Source organism: Nanorana parkeri, unplaced genomic scaffold (assembly GCF_000935625.1).
Source record: "Nanorana parkeri isolate BGI_ZX_2015 unplaced genomic scaffold, ASM93562v1 scaffold2920, whole genome shotgun sequence".
Taxonomy (NCBI): Eukaryota; Metazoa; Chordata; class Amphibia; order Anura; family Dicroglossidae; genus Nanorana; species Nanorana parkeri.
In genome coordinates, this window is record NW_017309188.1 from 38,186 (window position 1) to 59,177 (window position 20,992).

Genomic DNA, 20,992 nt, shown 5'->3' on the forward strand with positions numbered 1-20,992 from the left:
GTGTCCTCCCCGGGGTTCGCCATCCGATGCCGGCATTCGGCTTTCAGTTTCGTTTTCGGGGCGTCACAGTGGGGGGCGGAGCCGGCGGGAAACTCAAAAGTGCAAACATGACATTTACAAAGAATGCACAGAATACAATGCAATCTGCTATAATTACATATATGTATTAAACTATTTCACTTCAATTTCAACTGCTGCTTTCAACCTACCCTATCACCCACCTGGCCTTCACTGACTATGATTAACATAAGGGGTGGTCTATGCAGTCACGTGATCTTGAATCAAACCCCTGTAAAAAACGTTTTCAAAGACAATATTAGAATAGGAACTTGAAAAGGATTTAAGAGCCTAATCTTAGGTATACCACCATGTCAGTGTATGGGACCACACTCTCCTTTACAAAAGTCAAGTTTTTTTTAGGGGGGTCTGATCCAACCAGTCGCATTGTGATCACAACTAGGACCAGGTGCCCAGGCTGCTTTCCACCCACCCTATAACATAGACCTCTGCTACTGTGTTTCATAATGCAACAGATTTGCAGAAAAACAAACCTGCAAGGCTGGGGAAAAACATATTTGTGACAGATGTGCTCACACTGGGCAATTTCTACACTACTCCTGGTCATGTGATCTCTCAAGCACAGGGGACACATTGGGCAGCATCAGTCCTCTGGTCAGGAATAAGTATCTCTCTTCACTATTGAGGGTCTTTGCCTGCACCTTCACAGTGTTTGTCTAACTGTAAGATTAAATACCTTGACAAGTGAGTAAAGTGCCGGGGAAGGGGGGTTAATTGTGTAATAGGAAAGGGACCTCAAACGAAGGGTTCAGTTCAAAATTTGCACCAAGGCTGAAGCTATGCCACCGATTCCAGTGATGCTAGCAAGAGGATTATTGTTATGCAAAAGATAAAGTTTAGACCAGTGGTTCTCAACTCGTGGGTCGCGACCCAAAAGTGGGTCGCGACACCCTCTGCAGTGGGTCGCGGCGTCATGTCTGAATAGACCGGCCTGAGACTGAATAGAGAGGGGGAATTTGTGACCTCAGGATAACTTCTTAACGACAGTTTAGCTCAGATTGCTGTGCTGACCTTGCAATATTAATAAGAACAAAAAAAATGCAAGCATGTTTCCATACTTGACAATATTGTTGTAGTTTTTTTCCTTTTAGTACAGTGTAGGCATTTCTTCAATGTGCGTTTAGTGTCCGTAGGCGAGATTTAGGTATAACTACTGGAAGCAATGCCAGTGTAGGATGGTAATCAACAACAGCAAATGGAGCTGTAGAGAGAACATCTATTACATACTGGGAAAGCTGTGAAAAAGCAGGCTTATTTGTATGAATAATAAGCAGAGGAATATTTTAATCCACTACTTCTTGCAAGAGCATGTTAGCTGCCAGGGGATGTTTTATTCAGGAGCTTTTTTTTACACTTTCTTTTGCATTTCAGATTGATGGAGGCAATATTCCATTTTCTTATAACATCAGAGTTTCACACACAGTTTTAAAGTAGATCAGTTCAAACTTGGTATGTTTTATTAATATTGACAGCTACTTGGCCACATTTTAAATGGAGGAGTACAGCTGTAAAATACATATTACCTTCAAGGCACTCAGTTAAATGAAAATTAAACTTGACTTTGGCAACTGATTAATGACAGAAAAAAATAAGATTTCTGTACTTACTGTAAAATCTTTGTTTTTTTGGAGTTCTTTGAAGGACACAACATCAGTAGAAATCATATACAACTAGGAAACACTGCTGCATTTAGGAGGTCTGGACATATAACCCTGCCTCCAATTGTCATGTCAGTTATGTAAGCAAACATTTAGTAAGGCTAAGAATTAAGGGTGTGGGACATGTGTCCCTCAATGTAGCCCAGCAAAAATATTTTATGGGAAGTACAACAAATATTATTTTCTTTATCATCCATTGAGGGACACAGGAACAGTAGAAATCATATACAACTGCAAAGTCTAAAAGTAGTCCAACTGAGGGGTGGGTAACTTTTAGGCTGGGTTCACACCTAGGCGTATCGAATATGCTCGTTGTCGCGCATTTTACCGCGATTCGCGGTAAAAAAATGCGCGCCAAACATGCGTTTCCGAGGGCTACCTGGCTGTATCCCAATGGATACGCGTGGCAAATACAACCCAAAGAAGCTCCTGTACTTCTTTGGGCGTAGGGCGTTTTGTAGCGCATTCATACGGCCTGTAATACGCCCAGGTGTGAACCATAATCATAGGAAATAATGGGATTTCGGTGTTTGAGTGTTTTTGCAGAGCGTAGGAACGCGCTACAAAACGCCCAGGTGTGAACCGGGCCTAACTGGGAAAGTCAGATTAGAAGGATATAGTTCCAGAGCTGTAAAATACAGGGCTATCAGTCCACCATAAAAACAGCAGATGGAACAAAACCTGAGACAAGTGAACTAGCTACTTAGTGAGGGAAAGAACATATATACAGAGATATAGCCACACACAGAGGATTGTATGTTCTACATTTGGATAGGAAGCAGCAGTGTACAAATAAGTGAATGAACATCAAGTGAATGAAGGTCACATATAAAAATGTGTTGTTAATCAGAAACAGGCATCTAATGATAGAGTCAGTGTTAAGAGATTAGGACATGCAGAAGCTGTGGGCTCAATTAACTAAGAGCTAAATACCTCATGACATTTTGAAGTAAAATAACTAATGAGTTATTTAACTCTTGAATATACACTTCACTAAAACCTATGAGTTATTTACCGAATTAGATCTTTTCTCAAAATTTGCGATATATATCTCAGAATGTAGGCTTTATTTTTTTACCTTTTTTAAATGGTTGTTTTTTCGTGAAAAAAAGGCACATGGGTGCAGTCATTTGCACCTATACTATTTTAAATCAGCCAAGGTGAAATACTTTTTATGTTGTCCCATTCCTGCCTTCAGGATGGCATTCTCCTCTCAATCCTCCTTTTGGATGAATTTATATTCCATCAATGTGTTCTCAAATACTTCCATTGCCTCGAATTGGAGGTTTTGAACACTTTCACACTGCCACACTCAGACAGACTATAAATATCCACTGCCAGTTGACAATTACCTTATATATTTTTTTTTTGTGAATTGACTTTAACCACTTGAAGGCCATAGTGTTTCACCCCCTTCCTGGCCAGGCCATTTTTCAGTAAATTTCATGTGATATTTATCTAATTTTTTTAAGTTTTTGTTCTATTTATCTCATATGTTTTTAATTAATTGCCTTTTTTTAATCTTGTGTGATATTACATTAAAAAAAGATCACATGACTATTTTATCTCATGAGATGACGTTTAGTGAATTGACGCCTGTGTATCTTGACTTCAGGTTTAGAAATAGCATTAAAAAGAACAGTTCTGCAGCAGCAGCAGATCTAAATGTCATGATAAACTTCCACCTAGTGGGAAATAGGCTATAAACACTGGAGGTAGTTAATGGACTTAGACACAGAAGTCTGTGAAATGGCAAAACGTATAGTGCAATGTGCACTACACACAGGGATGCCTTTGTGATTTTCTGAAGTAAATTCCACAGGAAAATCACCGAGACTGGATATTTAGAGTGTACTCAGAAGATCAGAACTTACACTGGAGTAGACAGTGCCTCAGGCAAAGCTTATAATGCAGATACCACTTACCAAGAAATCTGTGTCGCAGGTAGGCACTACAGACTGGGTACAGCAGAGGCTGTATCACTCTTCTAATGCTGGCCATAAACTGTTCTATTTTTTTCGTTCAACCCACTTGCTGAAAAAAACAGATTTCTCCATTAACGCTATTCGAGTATTGATAGAGAAATCCCCACTGTTTCTTTTGTATTCTGACAGTGGCCACCAGTCGGCGGCTCTGTTCATTCAAATATTTTCTGACCGACTCCTTCATTCAGCTGATCAAAGGATGGTGACTGAAAGGGTGCCGCCACTGTGAATTTTGGGCGGTTTCTGAAGAACCAGCTGAAATCCGCATAATGTATGGCCAGCTTAAAGGTGTAAAGTGCTCTGTGGCTGACTGACACAGTACGTACAGGTCTGAAAAGTGCCACAAGCAGAGTGCAATGCCAAAGGTCACATTCCAGTATATCTTTGCCCCATCCATGGGTTTACTCAAAAAGTGAGTCTTCAGAGACCGGTACACACCAGAAGCTACTCTCTACCTGTAAAGTGTTGTGAGGCTAACAAACCAGTACACTAGATGTCTGGTGCATGTGACAATCAGTGCCCAGTGCCCAAGGATGGCATTACAGTTTAGCCCTGCAATCTTTGGTCCAGTTTTGGCCTCCTTGGCAGTGCCAAGGATAAGCTGGACTGAATAGCTGTTGTGTAGAAACCAGCTAAAACAGATTAATAAACATCTTGATTGAAGGGGAAAAAACATCCACAAAGTACCAAGGTGGTTGATAGAAGAGACACAATAGTAATCAGAGGAGAAAGTGACCAACCTCCTATAACAACTAGCAAAAAACTGAGGCATGACAGTTAAAGGCTAGCTTAATTTATTTTTGTTTTGTCATTGCCGAGACTTCCTGAAGGCAGCAGTATTTCCCAGTTGTTTATGAATTCTACTGTTCTTCTGTCCCTCAATCGATGAGCGCATTCCACTGTTTAAATTTTTTTTTAAAACTTTATTGAAAGTACACTCAATTTAGGTCTCCACACATTTGTGCATTGTGCTTCGCTGTGTAGTAGTAACCTCCAGTGCCACCCAGTGCTGTGTGGGAAAAATGCAGCATGTCTGCATTTTTCCATACTGCACATCACACCAGCATAGCTTTCTATGTGCCCTTGCAGTGATTGGCATTGACACAGTTCAGAACAAAGCTAGTCACTGAACATAGTGTGAACAGGCCATACTAGTGTGAAAAGTTAGTAAATGTTAATTAAAAGTTTGCAGTAGTTTTCCCACTGCCGTTTTTACTGATTTGCTCAACATTATCTTTCTCAGTATTTGTTGGTGTCTCCTTTAACTAAAGTATCTCCTGAAATGCATTCTATCAATAAGTAATGGCTAAACAACAACTTGGCAGAATGCTATTCTTTTTGTTTGCAGTCCGACTACCCGTGTAATTTCTCATTAATGTGGTATGTACCATTTCCTTTCTAAATCTGTGAGACACAAGAATATGTTTCCCCTCCAGCCTTATCTATTTTCAACATGTCACTCAGGTGTAGCTGAATGTTCAAGTGTAAAACATACACAGTGGTACAATCGTAAGCTTTTCTTAAATGCAGCATTGGGATTTTCAGTTCACTTTATTTCAGGCACCATTGAGTGTGTGCTTGCATATGATTTCATTTGAAGTCTCTTGTGTTTTCTGGATTCCCAAATAGGTTAGATGAGCATTTTCTAAATGTTGACCTGAATGTGTGTGCTACCTTGAATGACTGTGGTGAGTGCATTATGCATGGATGGAGGTAATGATATGAATACATGAATGTTTTATCTGAGGTGTCTCAAACTATGTAGTGTAAAAATAAATAATAAGTCCATTATATAGTTGCATTGTGCATTAACTAACTCAGAACACTAAAAAGACTTTCAAGCTTTAAACCAAACCTATACTTTGCATTTGCTGTCAATTGAATTAGGTGAACCGGTACTTTGCTGATGTTTCACTGATTCCTCGGTAACCCTAGTTAGAAAATGCTAAACATGTGTTTGAAATACATGAAACAATGCATGCATTTACTAGATAAATGATTTGTAATTCTCTTTATTTACTGTATGCACTTCTGCAGGTGACCCACTTATTTCCTGATGCAGCTTCCTCTGTCGCTTCTCCACCTCCAGCCTAGTCATTGAACAATTAGGGGTCTATACACTAAGCTGCCGAGGGCAGCCGAGTGAACAACTGATCCCCAAGTGAAGTGAGCCGAACGCTGTTCGGCTATTCACTTCAGGCTTGTACGGCTGATTTCAGCCGTATATCGTCTGAAATCAGCCGTACATCGGCTTGCTTATCATGGCTTCGGGTCGGCCGAACATGCTCAGCATGTTCGGCTGACCCGAAGTGCAGAAGGAGTTTGACTCAGCCGATCCAACATCTGGATCGGCTGAGCCAAACCTCCGGCAGGCTACTCGCTGCTGTTCGGCCTATTCTTATAGATGCCGAACAGCAGTGAGTGAATAGCCGAATGCTGCTGAGCCCTCAGAGGGACCGAGCAGAACAGAAAAATTGTTAAAGTACAAAAAAAGTAAATAGAAAACGATTGTGCGAAGCTAGCAATGACAGCTAGCTCCGTCCAACAGTTTTCTATTGTCCGGCGGTTATGCTGCCGTCAAAAAAAAACCCAGCTGTCAGAAGCAGGCTGCCGGCCGCTCAGCCAGCTACTCAGACCTCTCCAAGGTGCTGATTGTGTTATACCAGTGACCAAAGTCTGGGAAACGGAAAGTAAACCAATAGTTGGTTACACTTCAATGCTAACACTTCTACTAAATGCAAAAAAGGGTAAGAATTGGTTCAGGTAAAATAAATTAATAGACATGATGATTTTTAAACTGATGTTATATCTCTTTTCTTTCAGGCACCACAAGGCAGCCTAAAGAAGGGGAGGTGCCTGGAGTGGATTACAACTTTATTACAGTGGAGGCGTTTATGGAATTAGAGCGAAGTGGAGCACTGCTAGAAAGTGGTACATATGAAGGTAAGCAAAATGCCTATATTTTAATTTCTTGTAGAGGAAACCTGTTTATGCTGCTCACGCTTGATACATTTGATATACTTGTTGGAAAAACTTGCTGTGTTTCTTTGAAATGCTTTTTGTGGTTTATCATGGGTAGGATGGTCATGTTTTGTTAATGCCATTTGCTTTTAGGAGCAAACTTTATTTTGCATTTATTCAAACTCCAAGAGGTCTATTTATCAATATTTTCACCAAAGATTCACACAAGTTTAACTCAAGATTCACCTATTTTTAAACTAAATTTTATATTGAAAATGTGCAAATCTTCAATGAAAACATTGCAATATAGACCTCTAAAATGTAAAGGCCTACATTTATTGTATAGGGTCCCTTTCTCTTGAGTTTTATATAATTATGTAATGCACTGTGATATATTTTGTGTAATAAAATATATAGATTAATTATGATTTTGCAATGTGATTCAAAGGCAGATGACCAGGCTTTAGTATTCACTAATATCTAGTATGTGGCTAAGGTCTATAGCTTTTTCCAAAGCAAGACTGGTAGATCCAAGTGAGGCAGGAGAACCATAGAACTCCATTATCCAGCAAAAGCAATGTTTTATTTTCATCAGCTTGTATGTAACATAGCAGGCTGTAAAAATACTTCCAGCAAATAAATACATATTGAAAAAGAATCCTCCTTCTAAAAATCGTAGTTACCTGGCTTTCAGGCTAACACTCTTGTTTAAAAAGTCTGTGTGCATAAGTCTATTCTGATTTTTTGATCTCTTTTTGAGTTGCACACTTTTAAGTGTGTAACTCAGTACAGACTTTTACATTATTAAAGTGAATGAGTCAGCATCCAGGCAACTAGTATTTTCCAAATATTTTCACCCAAAGGGATCCCCTATTTGATAGACTCTTCCTCTTTTTACCATTCAGCAATTGATTTATTTTTCTGCGCATAGAGCCATGCATATGCACTTGAGTACACAGAGCAAGCATGCTGAGATGAATTAGCTCCTGTGTGCAAGTGCAGTAGTTACATCATCAGGACCCAGCCAATCAAGCAGCCAAAAACTCCAAACCTGGAAGAGGACCAAGACAAAGATGGAAGCACCGGAGAGGGAGGAGCGGGGTGCTGGAGGGGATCCATCTCCCAAGTCTGCCATACTGTGGCCATAATGTGTCAGTGTGCACAGCATATTAACAAACAGCAACTTGGGAACCTTTTTTTATCTAGCTTTACTTCCACTTTAATTATATAATGTAACCCCATAAAAGGCAAATCCAAAGTTCATGCTGACACTGTCCTTCCTGGGGGTGTGGCTACTTTTGTTCCCCATGGTTCCTTTGTGTGTTTTAAAGTAGCTACCGCTCCAAGTTTGCTCTCGTCAGGCCCGGCGATACCGCAAGGCAAGTCAGGCGGCCACCTCAGGGCGCTGCAGGGTGAGGGCGGAAAAAACAGGGCATTTTGAAAAGTGCGGGAGAGACCCCTGGCTCTCGTGATGAACTACAATTTCATGTTTAGTTTACTAATTTGTATTGAGATTGTAGTCTATCACAGGAGTGAGCTTGGAGCAGTGGTTACTTTATAACACCCACAGGGATCGTGGAGAAGAAAGATAGCCAGCCTCCAGGACAGTGTCGGCACCAATTCAGAGATGGTTGGAGGATCCACAGCAGAGTGATACACAAATAAGCTACATTTTTCTTATTAGTTTAGATACTTGAATGCATCTTTAAGGTTTAACTCCTGAGTTTCTGAATACTTTATAGCACAACTACATGCACATGAAACATATGATAGAAGACATTGGGTAGCTCTTGCAACAAAAATGAAACTTTTACAGATCATATAACCAAGAGTTACCTGAATCTACTGCCCAAATGCAAAAAAACACACGCTGAATATGCCCTTACGTCATGAGAGTTAATTAAATCTAAAATTGGCATTGCTGGCATGTGTGTCTGCTTATCATATTTATATGAAAGAAAATATCTACATGTGTGTTGATTACATAATTGGACAGTGTTGCCATCAAAACAAGATAGTTCTAAAAGTCTGCTTGAAAACAAGAGTTTTTCGTAAATATATTCTTTTTTGTCTGCATGTACATGATCTTAATCTGAACAGCAATATGATCCAGTGCCCGCAATTGTATAATGCTCCAGTTAAAATGGACCTTTAACTCTAAAACGGAAGAACCTCAGGTGCATGTAGTTCTGTATGCAGATATAAAAGCGCATTCCATGCCTATGTAAATTGTTTGTGTACTTTCTGGTTATCCTAGGCACTGGTGATGTTACCAGTACCTTCGAAATCTCATAAGATCTGTGGGGTCAGCAGCATTTCTTCCAGAGATGGAACGTGTGCAAAGATGCAGATACAGAGCTATGCATGAATTACCTAAATTCCAAAAGATTTTGTTCATTCATAGATCTATGTATTATTATTATTATTATTATACAGGATTTATATAGCGCCAACAGTTTGCACAACGCTTTGCAATATAAGGAAGACATTACAATCACAATACAATTCAAAACAAGATGGTAAGGAGGGCCCTGCCTGTAAGGGCCTACAATCTAGAAGGGAGGGGCAAGTGGTACATGAGGAGGTAGCTGTGTGGTGATGAATTGTTTGAGAACGTGATGGTTCAGTGGTTAGTTTGAGGTGGGATAGGCTTCCCTAAAGAGATGAGTCTTAAGGGATCGCCTAAAGGCAGTCAGAGTGGAAGATAGATGGACAGGTTGGGGTAAAGAGTTCCAAGTTATGGGAGAGACTCTAGAGAAGTCCTGGAGGCGAGCATGGGAGGAGTTGACGAGGGAGCTGGAGAGCAGGAGGTCTTTGTAAGTGGTTGTTAATATTTTGAATGTTATCCTTTGGGCTATTGGAAGCCAGTGGAGGGATTGGCAGAAGGGGTTGCAGACCATCCTATTAACATCACAGCACAAATGCTAGATCTGGCGCTGACATCATCCGTGGGCCAGCACAGAAAATATGGGAGGAGAAGCCACCCAACAATAACATCTACTGTTAAAATGCTGGGACCAGTTTACATGAGGAGGTGAAATGGAGCATTATCACATGAGAACTCAGGAAAGAACTAGGCAAGCAATAAAAATGAGATGTATTTATTTAGCAATTAAATTATATTTCATTAATGGTGGTGGTTTCATATATGAAACCAGGAGGATGGGATGTCCTCTTTAAGTAATAATTTCACTGTTCAAACACATAATGCATATTTTATATGCAACAATGAATCAAAGCACAAGTGTGTAAGCATTTACTAGTAATGCATGGGCTGAAGAGCATTCAAATTTATAATACGCAATCTTACTATTTTTTTTATACCCTCTTTCAATGAACTGCACAGTATTTGTTATTTCTAACTATATCAGTATTTTATTCTCTTGATTACCTTAGTAAACAAAGCGATAATTCATTTTTTATTCTCTTGCTCCTTGAATGCCTCATTATTTGAATGAATGGGAATAAGTCATATCTTTAAAGATTCTGGCTTTGTTATTATAAGCTTATGTCTTATGTTAGACAGCTGGAAAATGTATGTTAAATTGAATTACTCGAGGCAGAATGCTATATAAATAGTATCTTTTAGAAACATTTTTTTATATATTCAGTGATTAAGTTTTATTTTTCTTCTGCACCTGATTTACAGAATTTGTATTCAGCTAAATGGTTCTGTAATAAAGAGTAGTCAAAGAAACCAAAAGACATGTGTCTAATATAGCGTATCCTTAACTACCACCAACCATAGCAATATCAGAGTACCACCTTGACTATTAAAGACCGTGTTTTTGACCTGCCTTTAGTACCAGGATTAAGTTAAGTCATAATCCTCTCTAAAATATGCACTTGAACGCATGCAGGCCCAAAGAAACTGATTCACAATGCTTCCTGTGTTATCTGCTACTGGTTGTTGACACTAGAATGACTCTATATTTCCACAACACAATTCTGCACTAAAATATTGAGTTCTGCCAGCAGTGCCTTTTCTACAATGAGGGAAAGTACAATACAATAGTGGTATTTTCAATCAAATTAAGTCCAGACAACAATTAAATGAGTTGTAAGATCACAGCTTATACTCAGTGGCGTAGCATGAGAGGGCACTTGCCCCCGGGTGGCGGTATGAAGGGGACGCCGGCAGAGCTGAATTTCCCAGGGAGCAGAGGGGCAGCAGGGATTCCTATCGCCCGGGACATGAAGTTCCTGGGTGTCGCGCACCCCCATCCCCCCCATGTCAGGAAGCTTTGGGGACGTCAGGCACCCCCCGTCCCACCAGCTACTTCTCTCGCCGCCTGCCAGAGATCCCCTCTCACGATGTAAAGCAGGGAGCAAAGTGGAGAACGTCCATTCTCCGCTCTACTCCGTGTAAACAGTGAGAGGAGAGCCGCACTAATGGCCTTCCCTTCAGCTGTCACAGGAGTCCCAGCACAGTGCTGTGCTAGAACTCCTGCACTGGAGGATAAAGAGAACCTGTCACCTCCCAGATGCTATCACTCAGGGGCATGTTAGCTCCTGTGTGATAGCAATAAAGTTAAGTGAAAAAAATAAGATTAGATTAAACCAATAAAAATTGATAAATTATAAAATAAATAAAAATTATGGAAAAAAAGTAAAAAATAATAATTAAAATAAAAAGGCAATTTAGGTGGTGGGGGGCGAAGAGAGACGTGGTAACAATGACAAGTAGCGAGCCGCCCAAGGCCAACATCGGTGGCAGCAGTAGGAGGATTGCTGGGGGAGAGGTCAGGTGAGCTCTATACCCCATAGCCGGGATGAGAAGTCAAGTGAGCTCTGTATCCCAAAACTGGGATGAGAAGTCAGGTGAAGTCTGTACCCCATAGCTGATATGGGAGATCAGGTGAGCTCTGTACCCCATAGCTGGGATTGAAGGTCAGGGGACCTCTGCACCCCATAGCTGGGATTCAAAGTCAGGTCAGTGGCAGATCCAGGGGGGAAGGTGGCAAAAGGGCAATTTTTGCAAGAGGATGTGGGGACATTTTCATGAATACCTAGGAGCAGCTCATCAGTGAAGAGCAGGTGTGGGCAGTTTGCTACCAGTGTGCCCAGGAACTGGCCCAGAGCTCCCTGGCAACGTGGACCAGGGTACAGGACCCAGCACCAATCCTCTAGATGATGGCGTTTTCCTCAGTGCTGTTTAATGTATTGCTGGGATTTGTAGTCCTCTATAGATAATGGTATTCTGCATTGGTGTATAATGATTTGCTGGGATTTGTAGTCCTCTATAGATGATGGTATTCTGCATTGATGTATAATGTATTGATGGGATTTGTAGACCCTCTACAGCATGGTGGTATTCTGCAATAAAGTATTGCTGGGATTTGCAGTTCGCTATAGCCAATCGTATTCTGCATTGCTGTATCATGTATTGCTGAGATCTGTAGTCCTCCATAGCTGGTAGTAGTCTGCATTGCTATATAATGTATTAATGTATATCCTCTACAGCTTGGCATCAGTGGCAGAATTACCAAGGTCGCAGCTGTAAAGGGCCCTCCCTGGGGCTACAGAGCACTGAACTACGGTTTGGTTTTGGGGGGGTGATTTGTAGTCCTCTGTACAGTGGCAGAACTACCAGGGTCACAGTAGTTACAGCTGTGACGGTCCCTAGCATTTTGCCACTTGGGGGACCCTAGTAATCGTTGACATTGCAGGTTACTGGACCCCCTTCTATCAGTCTGTGGCCCTCCATCCTTCAGACTGCATGGATCGCGTGTATCACGATTGAACTATGGTTTGGTTTCTGGGGGGCGCTAATGAAAGACTTGCCCCCGGGCGCCTTGTGACCTTGCTACGCCTCTGCTTATATTATCCTGTTATAACTTCACCATTGTAATAGGAATACATTCTATAGCTATTTTTGATAATGCAATCAAAACTTACTTGAAAAATGTCCTTTATGTAGTAAGTATTAACTTCTATCTGCCCATCACTTTGAACAACTTCATGGATTCCCAGTGTACTTTGTATCTCTTTCACTGCTGCTTGATGTGATGAAATCTCCATTTCTCAAGACTACATATCCCATCATGTATTGCTACCAGCAAGCAATGATAATGTTATATTGTTCAGACCTTAAGTTGTAGTTCAGAAGGGAGGCTCTGTGAGTTTTAACAGAAGGAAGTGCATGCATATAGTCCAGTAATGGCTAAATGGCATTTCTCAGAGTGGGTTTCCTGATAGTGACAGCAGTGAACTATGTCTAAATAATTTATGTCTCTCTTGTAGCCTCAATCAAAAGACATATGAGTGACAGCCTTCATGGCCAGGTATTATTTTTATGAAATGCCAGGCATTCTTCTATCGCCAGGTATTATTTTAATGAACGCTGCAGATTACAACGATTAAAAATTACAATAACATTTTAAAGCGTATAAGATTTTGTGATTGGCTTTACATTTACTTTATGTGTGTATGTATTTCAGTAGCAACAAAAGGAGAGCAAACCATTTTCTAATGCAATGTCTGCTATATAGAAAAGTACAGTGCATGTTAAAATAATGTATGTGAAAACTAGTCGGCTAGAATGTTTCATGGTACAAATGGTAATTTTTGAAAGCGAAGATAAAAAAAATGTCTATGCTGAAGATTATCTGCAGAGAGTACTTCTCGACTGGTATTCCATGCATTTAAAGACTGCCACCGACCTTCCTGCCTGATGGATATTATTTAGGCGTGTGGACAATTGCAGCCATTTGAGTGCTTTATCAATATTTGCGTTCAGCTTTCAAACATTGGTTTCTATCTTTTCAAAATATAAGAAATTGGCACTTGAGGACCACACTGTCAGATTTGGCAATTGCCACTGAATACCAAATCTGTTGCAGACCATACTGCCTGATCAGGGGCGAAACTACCAGCGGTGCGGCCGCCCCGGGGCCCAAGGCAGTTGAGGGGCCCACTTGTGAGCCACACAGACCACCTGAGAGCCGCGCAGCCACCATTAACCCCATACAGACCACCTGAGAGCCGCGCAGCCCCCATTAACTCCGCACAGACCACCTAAGAACTGCACAGCCATCATTACATAGTTACATAGTATTTGAGGTTGAATAAAGACATTAGTCCATCAAGTCCAACCTATAGGGTCTTGTTTTTAGGAGTACTTGTACCCCTGTATATTACTGTCCCTTAAAAAATCGTCCAAAAGTTTCTTGAACAATTCCACGTTTTTTGCTGATATCACTGCCAAATCCTCTTCCCATATTAAGTGTACAAATATTTCATTAACAACTTCCAAGTGGCCTTAACTCATATAACAATAAAGAAAGAAAAGGGGGGGAAGTTTGGGGAGTCCAGTACTCCTACCGTAGTTCTCTTGGGAGCACCTTAATCTTTGCGTTTTTATAGCTCTGAGTATTTCTATTCTGTTCTATTCTATCCCGACCTAACAGAGTCCCCCTTTTATTATTTGTTTGCTGACATTAACGAGTAATGATTCCGTCCTATATCCTATGGGGTCCCATTTTTCGTTTGAAGTTGTTCCATGGTTGCCATCTTTTCTCAAATTCTTCATAGGAGTCTCTCTGGATAGACGTCAGCTCCTCAATTAGTCTATAGTAGTCTACTCTTTTATACCAGTCTCTCGTAGTTGAAACAGTGTTTTTATTCCAGAATAGCGGTATTAAGGTTTTAGCCGCATTCAGTAGTATGGGTACCAGTGATCGTTTATATGCCGCTGTCGGGATGTCCGTAAGATGTAAAAGGCATACCGACGGGTCTGTTGGTACTACAATAGTAGTAATCCTTTCGATCTGTTCTACTATCTGGGCCCAATATGGTTGGATCGTAGGGCAGTCCCACCACATATGGATATAAGTACCAATTTGTCCACAATTTCTCCAACAGAGATTCGATTTAGTAGGGTACATTTTATGTATTCGGTCCGGTGTATAGTACCATCTTGCTACAAATCGGAACGTTGTGTCGGTCACTAAAGTGCTAATTGAAGTATTAAAGTTGAGATTAATTACTTTTTGTTTCTGTAGGTCCGTCCAGGTGGTCCCTAATTCCTGCTCCCATTGTTGAATATATGGTGGGAACAAATTAATTTGGTGTTCTAATAAAGTCTTATATAGTTGAGATATCCCGTGTCGTGGAGGGTCCGACAGAAAGAATAATTTTTCCAAAGGTGTAAGGTCCAAAATTGTACGCAGTGGTCTTGGGAGTGCCAACGTAAAATGGCATAATTGCCTGTGTCTCCACATGTCGAATGGGTAAGTCCCCCATTGTCTTCTGAGGGAGTCTAATGTGCGTGGCCTACGGCAGCTTAGTGAATAGACCCCATAGTGTGCTTGTCTACAAGCCTCTTTTTGCCTATGGAATATTATGGAACCTAGACGTTACCCAGATGTTGACGTTATAACAGGATTGTATCTGATCTCATTTTACCCTGTTAAGACATATTGGGTAATCAAAGTTATAATCCATTACTAGAATACAACTGATAAAGCACTATCATTTCAAAGGTACAGACTTTAGTCTACATCCAGGTAAATACTTTTAGGAATGATGGAGAAAGCTGTGGGTTAATTTACATATTGCAACTTGTCCAGGTGCAGCAGACACACTGTGGAGACCATGTCTACTCATGATTATGTCCAAAAGAAAAAAAGGCCACAAGCACTCCAGCATGTAGAAAAGTCAATATATATTGACTTCACAGGTGTCGCATCATCAGAGCCGAGGCATCCGAGGTTATTTCAGCACCCACCCTACAATTAGGGTTTTTTATCAGGTCAGGAGTGCGATGGGTGTGTGTGTTTTTTGTACTCATGATTATGTGACGCACATAATGGAAAATCAACATTATTTTATTCAAATCCACACATAATTTAATGGGAGCTTTGTTGTGTACAAGGTATGTGTGCATAAGTGCACAAGGTATGTGTTGTTTTCCAAACTTATTACACATCTACATTAAAGTATGTGCAAATATACCGTGTTTCCCCCGAAAGTAAGACCTACCCTGAAAGACCTAGCGCTATCTTCAGGGTTTTTAGTAATATAAGACCTACCCCGAAAATAAGACCTAGTTCGGGGTAGGTCTTATATTACAGAAATCCTTGAAGATAGCGCTAGATCTTACTTTCGGGGTAGCTGCACATGTAATTGATTTTTACATGTTAAGAGCGGCCGCAGCTCCCTCCCCGCCCACACACACGCCCGCCCACCCACACAACACGCCCGCCCGCACACATGCCCGCCCACACAAACTTGCATCGGAGCGGAGAGCTCGACAGCTGCAGCCAGGTAAGACATCCCCCGAAAATAAGACCTAGTGTGCTTTTTCATGGAAAAAAAATAAATAAGACAGTGTCTTATTTTCGGGCAAACACGGTAATAAAAATGTGCCATTCTGTTGGCAGAGTGATAAGTGAAACGTCATCGTGAAACATCACATGTCAGTATAACTTGATTGTGAGAACTTCCTTTTCGTTTTACGGATTGATTAGCATTTAAGAAGCATACAAAAGGCACCTGCTGGGAAAAGCTGTATAATTTGGAGAACGTGAGTGTAATCAACAGAACATAACAATTATAATTATATCAGTGCTTCAGAATGTGTATGTTAAATTACTGGAAGAGTTCCTGTGAGAACACCAAAAATACTAATCTATAATATGGCTGAATAGATGCCCCAGGTTTCCATGAAGGGGTTGTGGGCCTTTTACTAGGAATATATAGTACACTGTGTGTATATTCCTTAATTTACTGCAATAATGGGCCTATAATATTCTTTAGCACGACCTTTGTCATTTTTCTAATTTTCCTAGTACTAGGCTTTAAAGAGAATCAGTCACCAACAGGTATGTGATTTTAAATCACCACTCCTGAACTGGTAAAGTGCAGTTTGGCTTCTCATGGATTACTTGGAATGTTTTTTATTGGTTACCTGTATTCTACCCGTCAGATCAGAAGTGTCAGACTGAGTACAGTAGAGTAAGAACATCCTATCTACTGTTTAAGGTCATATACAGTACTACTCAAAAAATGTAATGTTATAAAGGTGCTGTCGGTATTAAAGGAGAACTATGGGGTAAGTTGTTTTTCCCCATAATTCTCCTAAGGGTCACTAGCATCCTCCTGTGACCCAAAGCTCAGTATACCGCAAGCTACAGCTTGCGGTATACTGAGACCGCCGCAGCCGGGATGGATCCCGACATTACTGTCGAGATCCACCCAGCTGCGTGATTGACAGCTGGCGCTGCCTATCTAGAGGCAGAGCCAGCTGTACACGCCCCTTCCCACCATCCGGTCCACCAGTCAGCAAGGAGGATCGGACAGGGGAGGGGGGAATCCCTGCAGGGAGCCGTGAGTGACAGTCATGGCTCTCTGCAGGGACAGGATCGAGAAGTGAGCGAGCGACGGTATGTGTTCGCTCACTTCCCGATCAATTCACACGTCGGCTCGAACTATGAGGCTGAGTAATTTTCACCCGCCTCATAGTTCTCCTTTAAATGAAAGACAATTTTACCTTCCTGCAGCAGCTCCAGCAGAAGGTCCATTGTCAGCTTTGAGCTGAAGCAGTAGACAGGACAACCCCCTTGGTTAATATTTCTGCTCAGATGGGCAAGGAAAATGAGTAAATAAAAGCATCACACACATTACTGATGGGTAAGGCTACAGTATTATAACACCTTAAAATGGAAGTAAAGTTATGGAGAAAAAAGGGCCCCCCATGAGCTTTTAGCCATGATGTGCTAGTATGCACAACATGTTAGCACATTATGGCAGAATTACCTGCCATGCCAATCCCTTTCAGCATTGCATTTCTCCCTCAGTGGCACTTCCATCTTCCTCCTGGTCCTCCTTCGGGTTTCAACTACATGATTGACTGGGCCCTGATGACCTAACTCCCACACATGTGCATGGGAGTTACTTCATCTCAGCATGCCAGGTCTGTGTGCTGAGCTGCACATGCACAGTTCAGAGTACAAAACTAAATGGTAGAAAGGGGATTTTATGGCAGAAGAGACCGTCTCTTTTGCAATAGCAAGTCAGCTAATAGGCAATTTAAAAAAATCCACTTCAATTGCATATGTACACAGGCATTTAATGCTACTGCTTGCTGCCTTGCTCTTCATACAAGTTAATGAGAATGCCGGTTTAGCTTGATGCTGCTTAGAAGCAGGTCACCTGTTTGGCAGATGCACCTATGAAGCAACTTGGAGGCATCTCAAAGTAATCTCAGAAGCATGCTGCAATGTGCACTAAGGTAGAGACTTAGGGGGTTATTCACTATTGAGCTGAAGGATACAGCCGTAGCTTCAGCTGATCCTTCGGCTCTCTTCGGCCACCAGAGCCCTTCGGTTCAGTCAAACCGAAGGGCTGCTGTATGGGCTATTCACCATAGCCCGTACAGCAGCCGAAGGCGGCCTAGCGGCTCAGCCGAGCCGAAAGCATATGCTTTGGCTCGACTGAGCCATCCAAAGCTAGGCGAACAGCCGAACGAAACCCTGCAATTGACAGCTGGGCAGAGCCAGCCATCAATGTGAAATATGAATAAAAGCCAGCCTAGTAATCACATATTCTTACATTAAATTATACTGTGATTAAAAATAATTTTCTGAATTTCAACTTTTTTTTCAGTGTTTTTGCTTATACATATTGGTATTCTATCATTAACAGAAATAATGTTTTCATTGCATGTTCTTTATGGTAGTAGACAGTACTCCCAACCTTAAATCTTTCAGCTCAAGTACAAACGTAGATTTAGTATCTCTGCAATTAACCACTTCCGGGCCGGCCATAGTAAAAAAACAGCCGGCCCGGAGCTCTCTAGATCTGAGCAGGCGTCTTTAGACGTCCGCTCAGACACGCCCCCTCGCGCGCCACTGGGCGCGCGCGAGCGGGAAACGGCCGAACTTTAAAAACAGGCAGCGGTGCCTGTTACAAAAAAAAAATATATGAGCACAGGCGAAGTAGTTACTTTTACTTTTGGACACACCATGGCCTATTGCAATCTAAGACAGAGGGAGGTCATGGTTTTGTTTGTATAGATGTGAGTTTGAGCTATTGAGCTCTATAGCCACTTAAAGATCGGGGTGTTAAATGCCCTTCCATTAGACCCCTAATGTCACCTAGGGACCCTCAAGGAAGCTGATGAAGCAAAGATCTTCTCTAGCTCGAGCAGCTGTAGAAATCGCAGGCTAAAAGTGTAAGTGATGCAATACACATCACTTCTGCTTTCAGTGATCAGGGGGGAGATCAGACGCTTGAATTTTCTTGATCTCCCTCTGATATCAGTGCAGAGACCCACCGTGCCAGTCCCAGTCCCGCACAGGGACAGCAGAGCCCACGATTGCCACCAGCGGTGGTGGGGGGGCCCACACTCCCACACAACATACAAGTACTCAGGGAGCTCTGTAGCCGCCCAAATGCTTGTATGTCGAAACTTTTGCTGGTGGTTTAAAATGTTTACAGTGTCCTGCCCCCTAGTGCACCCAATCAGGAAAAAAAGCCATTTATTTACAGTTAACCGCTGCCAAGAGCATGCCGTCCATTCGTTTATGTACAGCAGCCAGCAGGTGGACGGCAAGCGGTTAATCAGGCTTTTTGCATCAGGAGTAAAGGAGACACTAGAAGATATTTGAAAATAAGCCTAAATCTCCATCTGCTGGCTGGATATAAAAATGTATGAGGAAGTGAGTAATAAATTGGACAGAGGAATGGCTGTGGATATAGTATACTTGGACTTTGCAAAAGCGTTTGACACAGTTCCCCACATGCGGCTAATGTATAAGTTAAGGTCAGTAGGTATCGAGCATTCCATCTGTAATTGGGTAGAAAACTGGCTTAAAGACCTATTCAGAGAGTGGTGATCAATGATTCACACTCTGAATGGTCTGAGGTTGTTAGTGGTGTCCCCCAAGGTTCAGTGTTGGGCCCTTTACTGTTTAACCTATTTATAAATGACATAGAATTGGGGATTAAAAGTACTATTTCTGTGTTTGCAGATGACACCAAGATATGTACTGGAATACAGTCCTTACAGGATGTCTCCATCTTACAAGCAGATCTGAATGCACTGTGTGATTGGGCATTTATTTAGCAAATGAGGTTTAATATTGATAAATGTAAAGTTCTGCACTTGGGGACTAAAAACCTGCATGCGTCATACACTCTGGGGGGAGTATGTTTGGGGGAGTCAATGATGTAGAAAGATCACATTTTGGGCACCAGTTTACAAAAAGGATATTGTGGAACTGGAGAAAGTGCAGCGAAGGGCGACTAAACTCATAAGAGGCATGGAGGAGCTCAACTATGAGGAAAGATTAGCTGACCTGAATTTGTTCTCTCTGGAGAAGGGGCAACTAAGGGGGGACATGATCACCATGTATAAATACATAAATGGTCCATATAAAGAGCTTGGTGCCAAATTATTCACGTTAAGGTCATTGCAAAGGACAAGGGGGCACTCTTTACGTCTGGATTCTTCACAGTTAGAGCTGTGAAAATGTGGAATAGACTCCCCCAGGAGGTAGTTCTAGCTAGCTCGGTAAATTGTTTAAAAAAATATCTGGATGTATTCCTAAATGCACAGAATATTACTGGATATTGAGTTATTATAGGTATATTAGGCATCAGAGATTGTTGATCCAGGGAATATCCGACTGCCTTATGGGATCATGAAGGAATTTTTTTTCCCCTGTTGGAGCAAATTGAACCATGCTTTATAGGGTTTTTTGCCTTCCTCTGGATCAACAGTGGGTAATTGTGGGAAGAGTGTTCTGTTTAGGCTTTTCTTTTTTCTCTATAGGTTGAACTCGATGGACTTGTGTCTTTTTTCAACCTGACTAACTATGTAACAATGTATATTTTTATGCAACCTTTATATTTACATGGCGTTAACAAGAATAAAAAGTGTTTACACCACTATACATTTTTCTTTATTGGTAAACAATATGTACTTATTTTGCCTTTTTACATCATAGTTTAAATATCTGAGAATATGGCTTCCTTTAGAATACTTTTTGGTAGAAAAATATTTACAATATTTTAAAAATAAATTGTTTTGTCATTTACATCTTCCCTCCCACTTATATCATAGAAACTGCTCTTTACTGAACAAACCACAATAAAGGAGTTTGATCATATGTTAAAGTGTGCATTGACATTCAATGCGGTTCAAAATTAAAAGTTGAACATTATACCTTATACTCTGATTGGTACACAGAGCATCATGTACATGTACCTAGCACACTGACAGAAATATCCAGACTTCAAGTGTAACATATGGGGATTTGTGGCTTGGGTTTATGAGGCAACTCACCAACAAAAGTGTGTGGTACT

The 20,992-nt window shown here is 41.2% G+C and overlaps 1 protein-coding gene across 1 annotated transcript in view; it reads left to right on the plus strand.

Annotated features, from left to right (window-relative positions):
- The first annotated feature begins 3,310 nt into the window (after positions 1–3,310).
- Positions 3,311–20,992, plus strand: part of LOC108802528 (membrane-associated guanylate kinase, WW and PDZ domain-containing protein 2-like) — a 37,876-nt gene continuing 20,194 nt past the window's right edge. The window contains exons 1-3 of the mRNA XM_018574390.1: positions 3,311–3,351; positions 3,559–3,680; positions 6,545–6,664. Coding sequence (XP_018429892.1) covers positions 3,311–3,351; positions 3,559–3,680; positions 6,545–6,664 — 283 coding nt within the window. The remainder of the gene's footprint in view (positions 3,352–3,558; positions 3,681–6,544; positions 6,665–20,992) is intronic.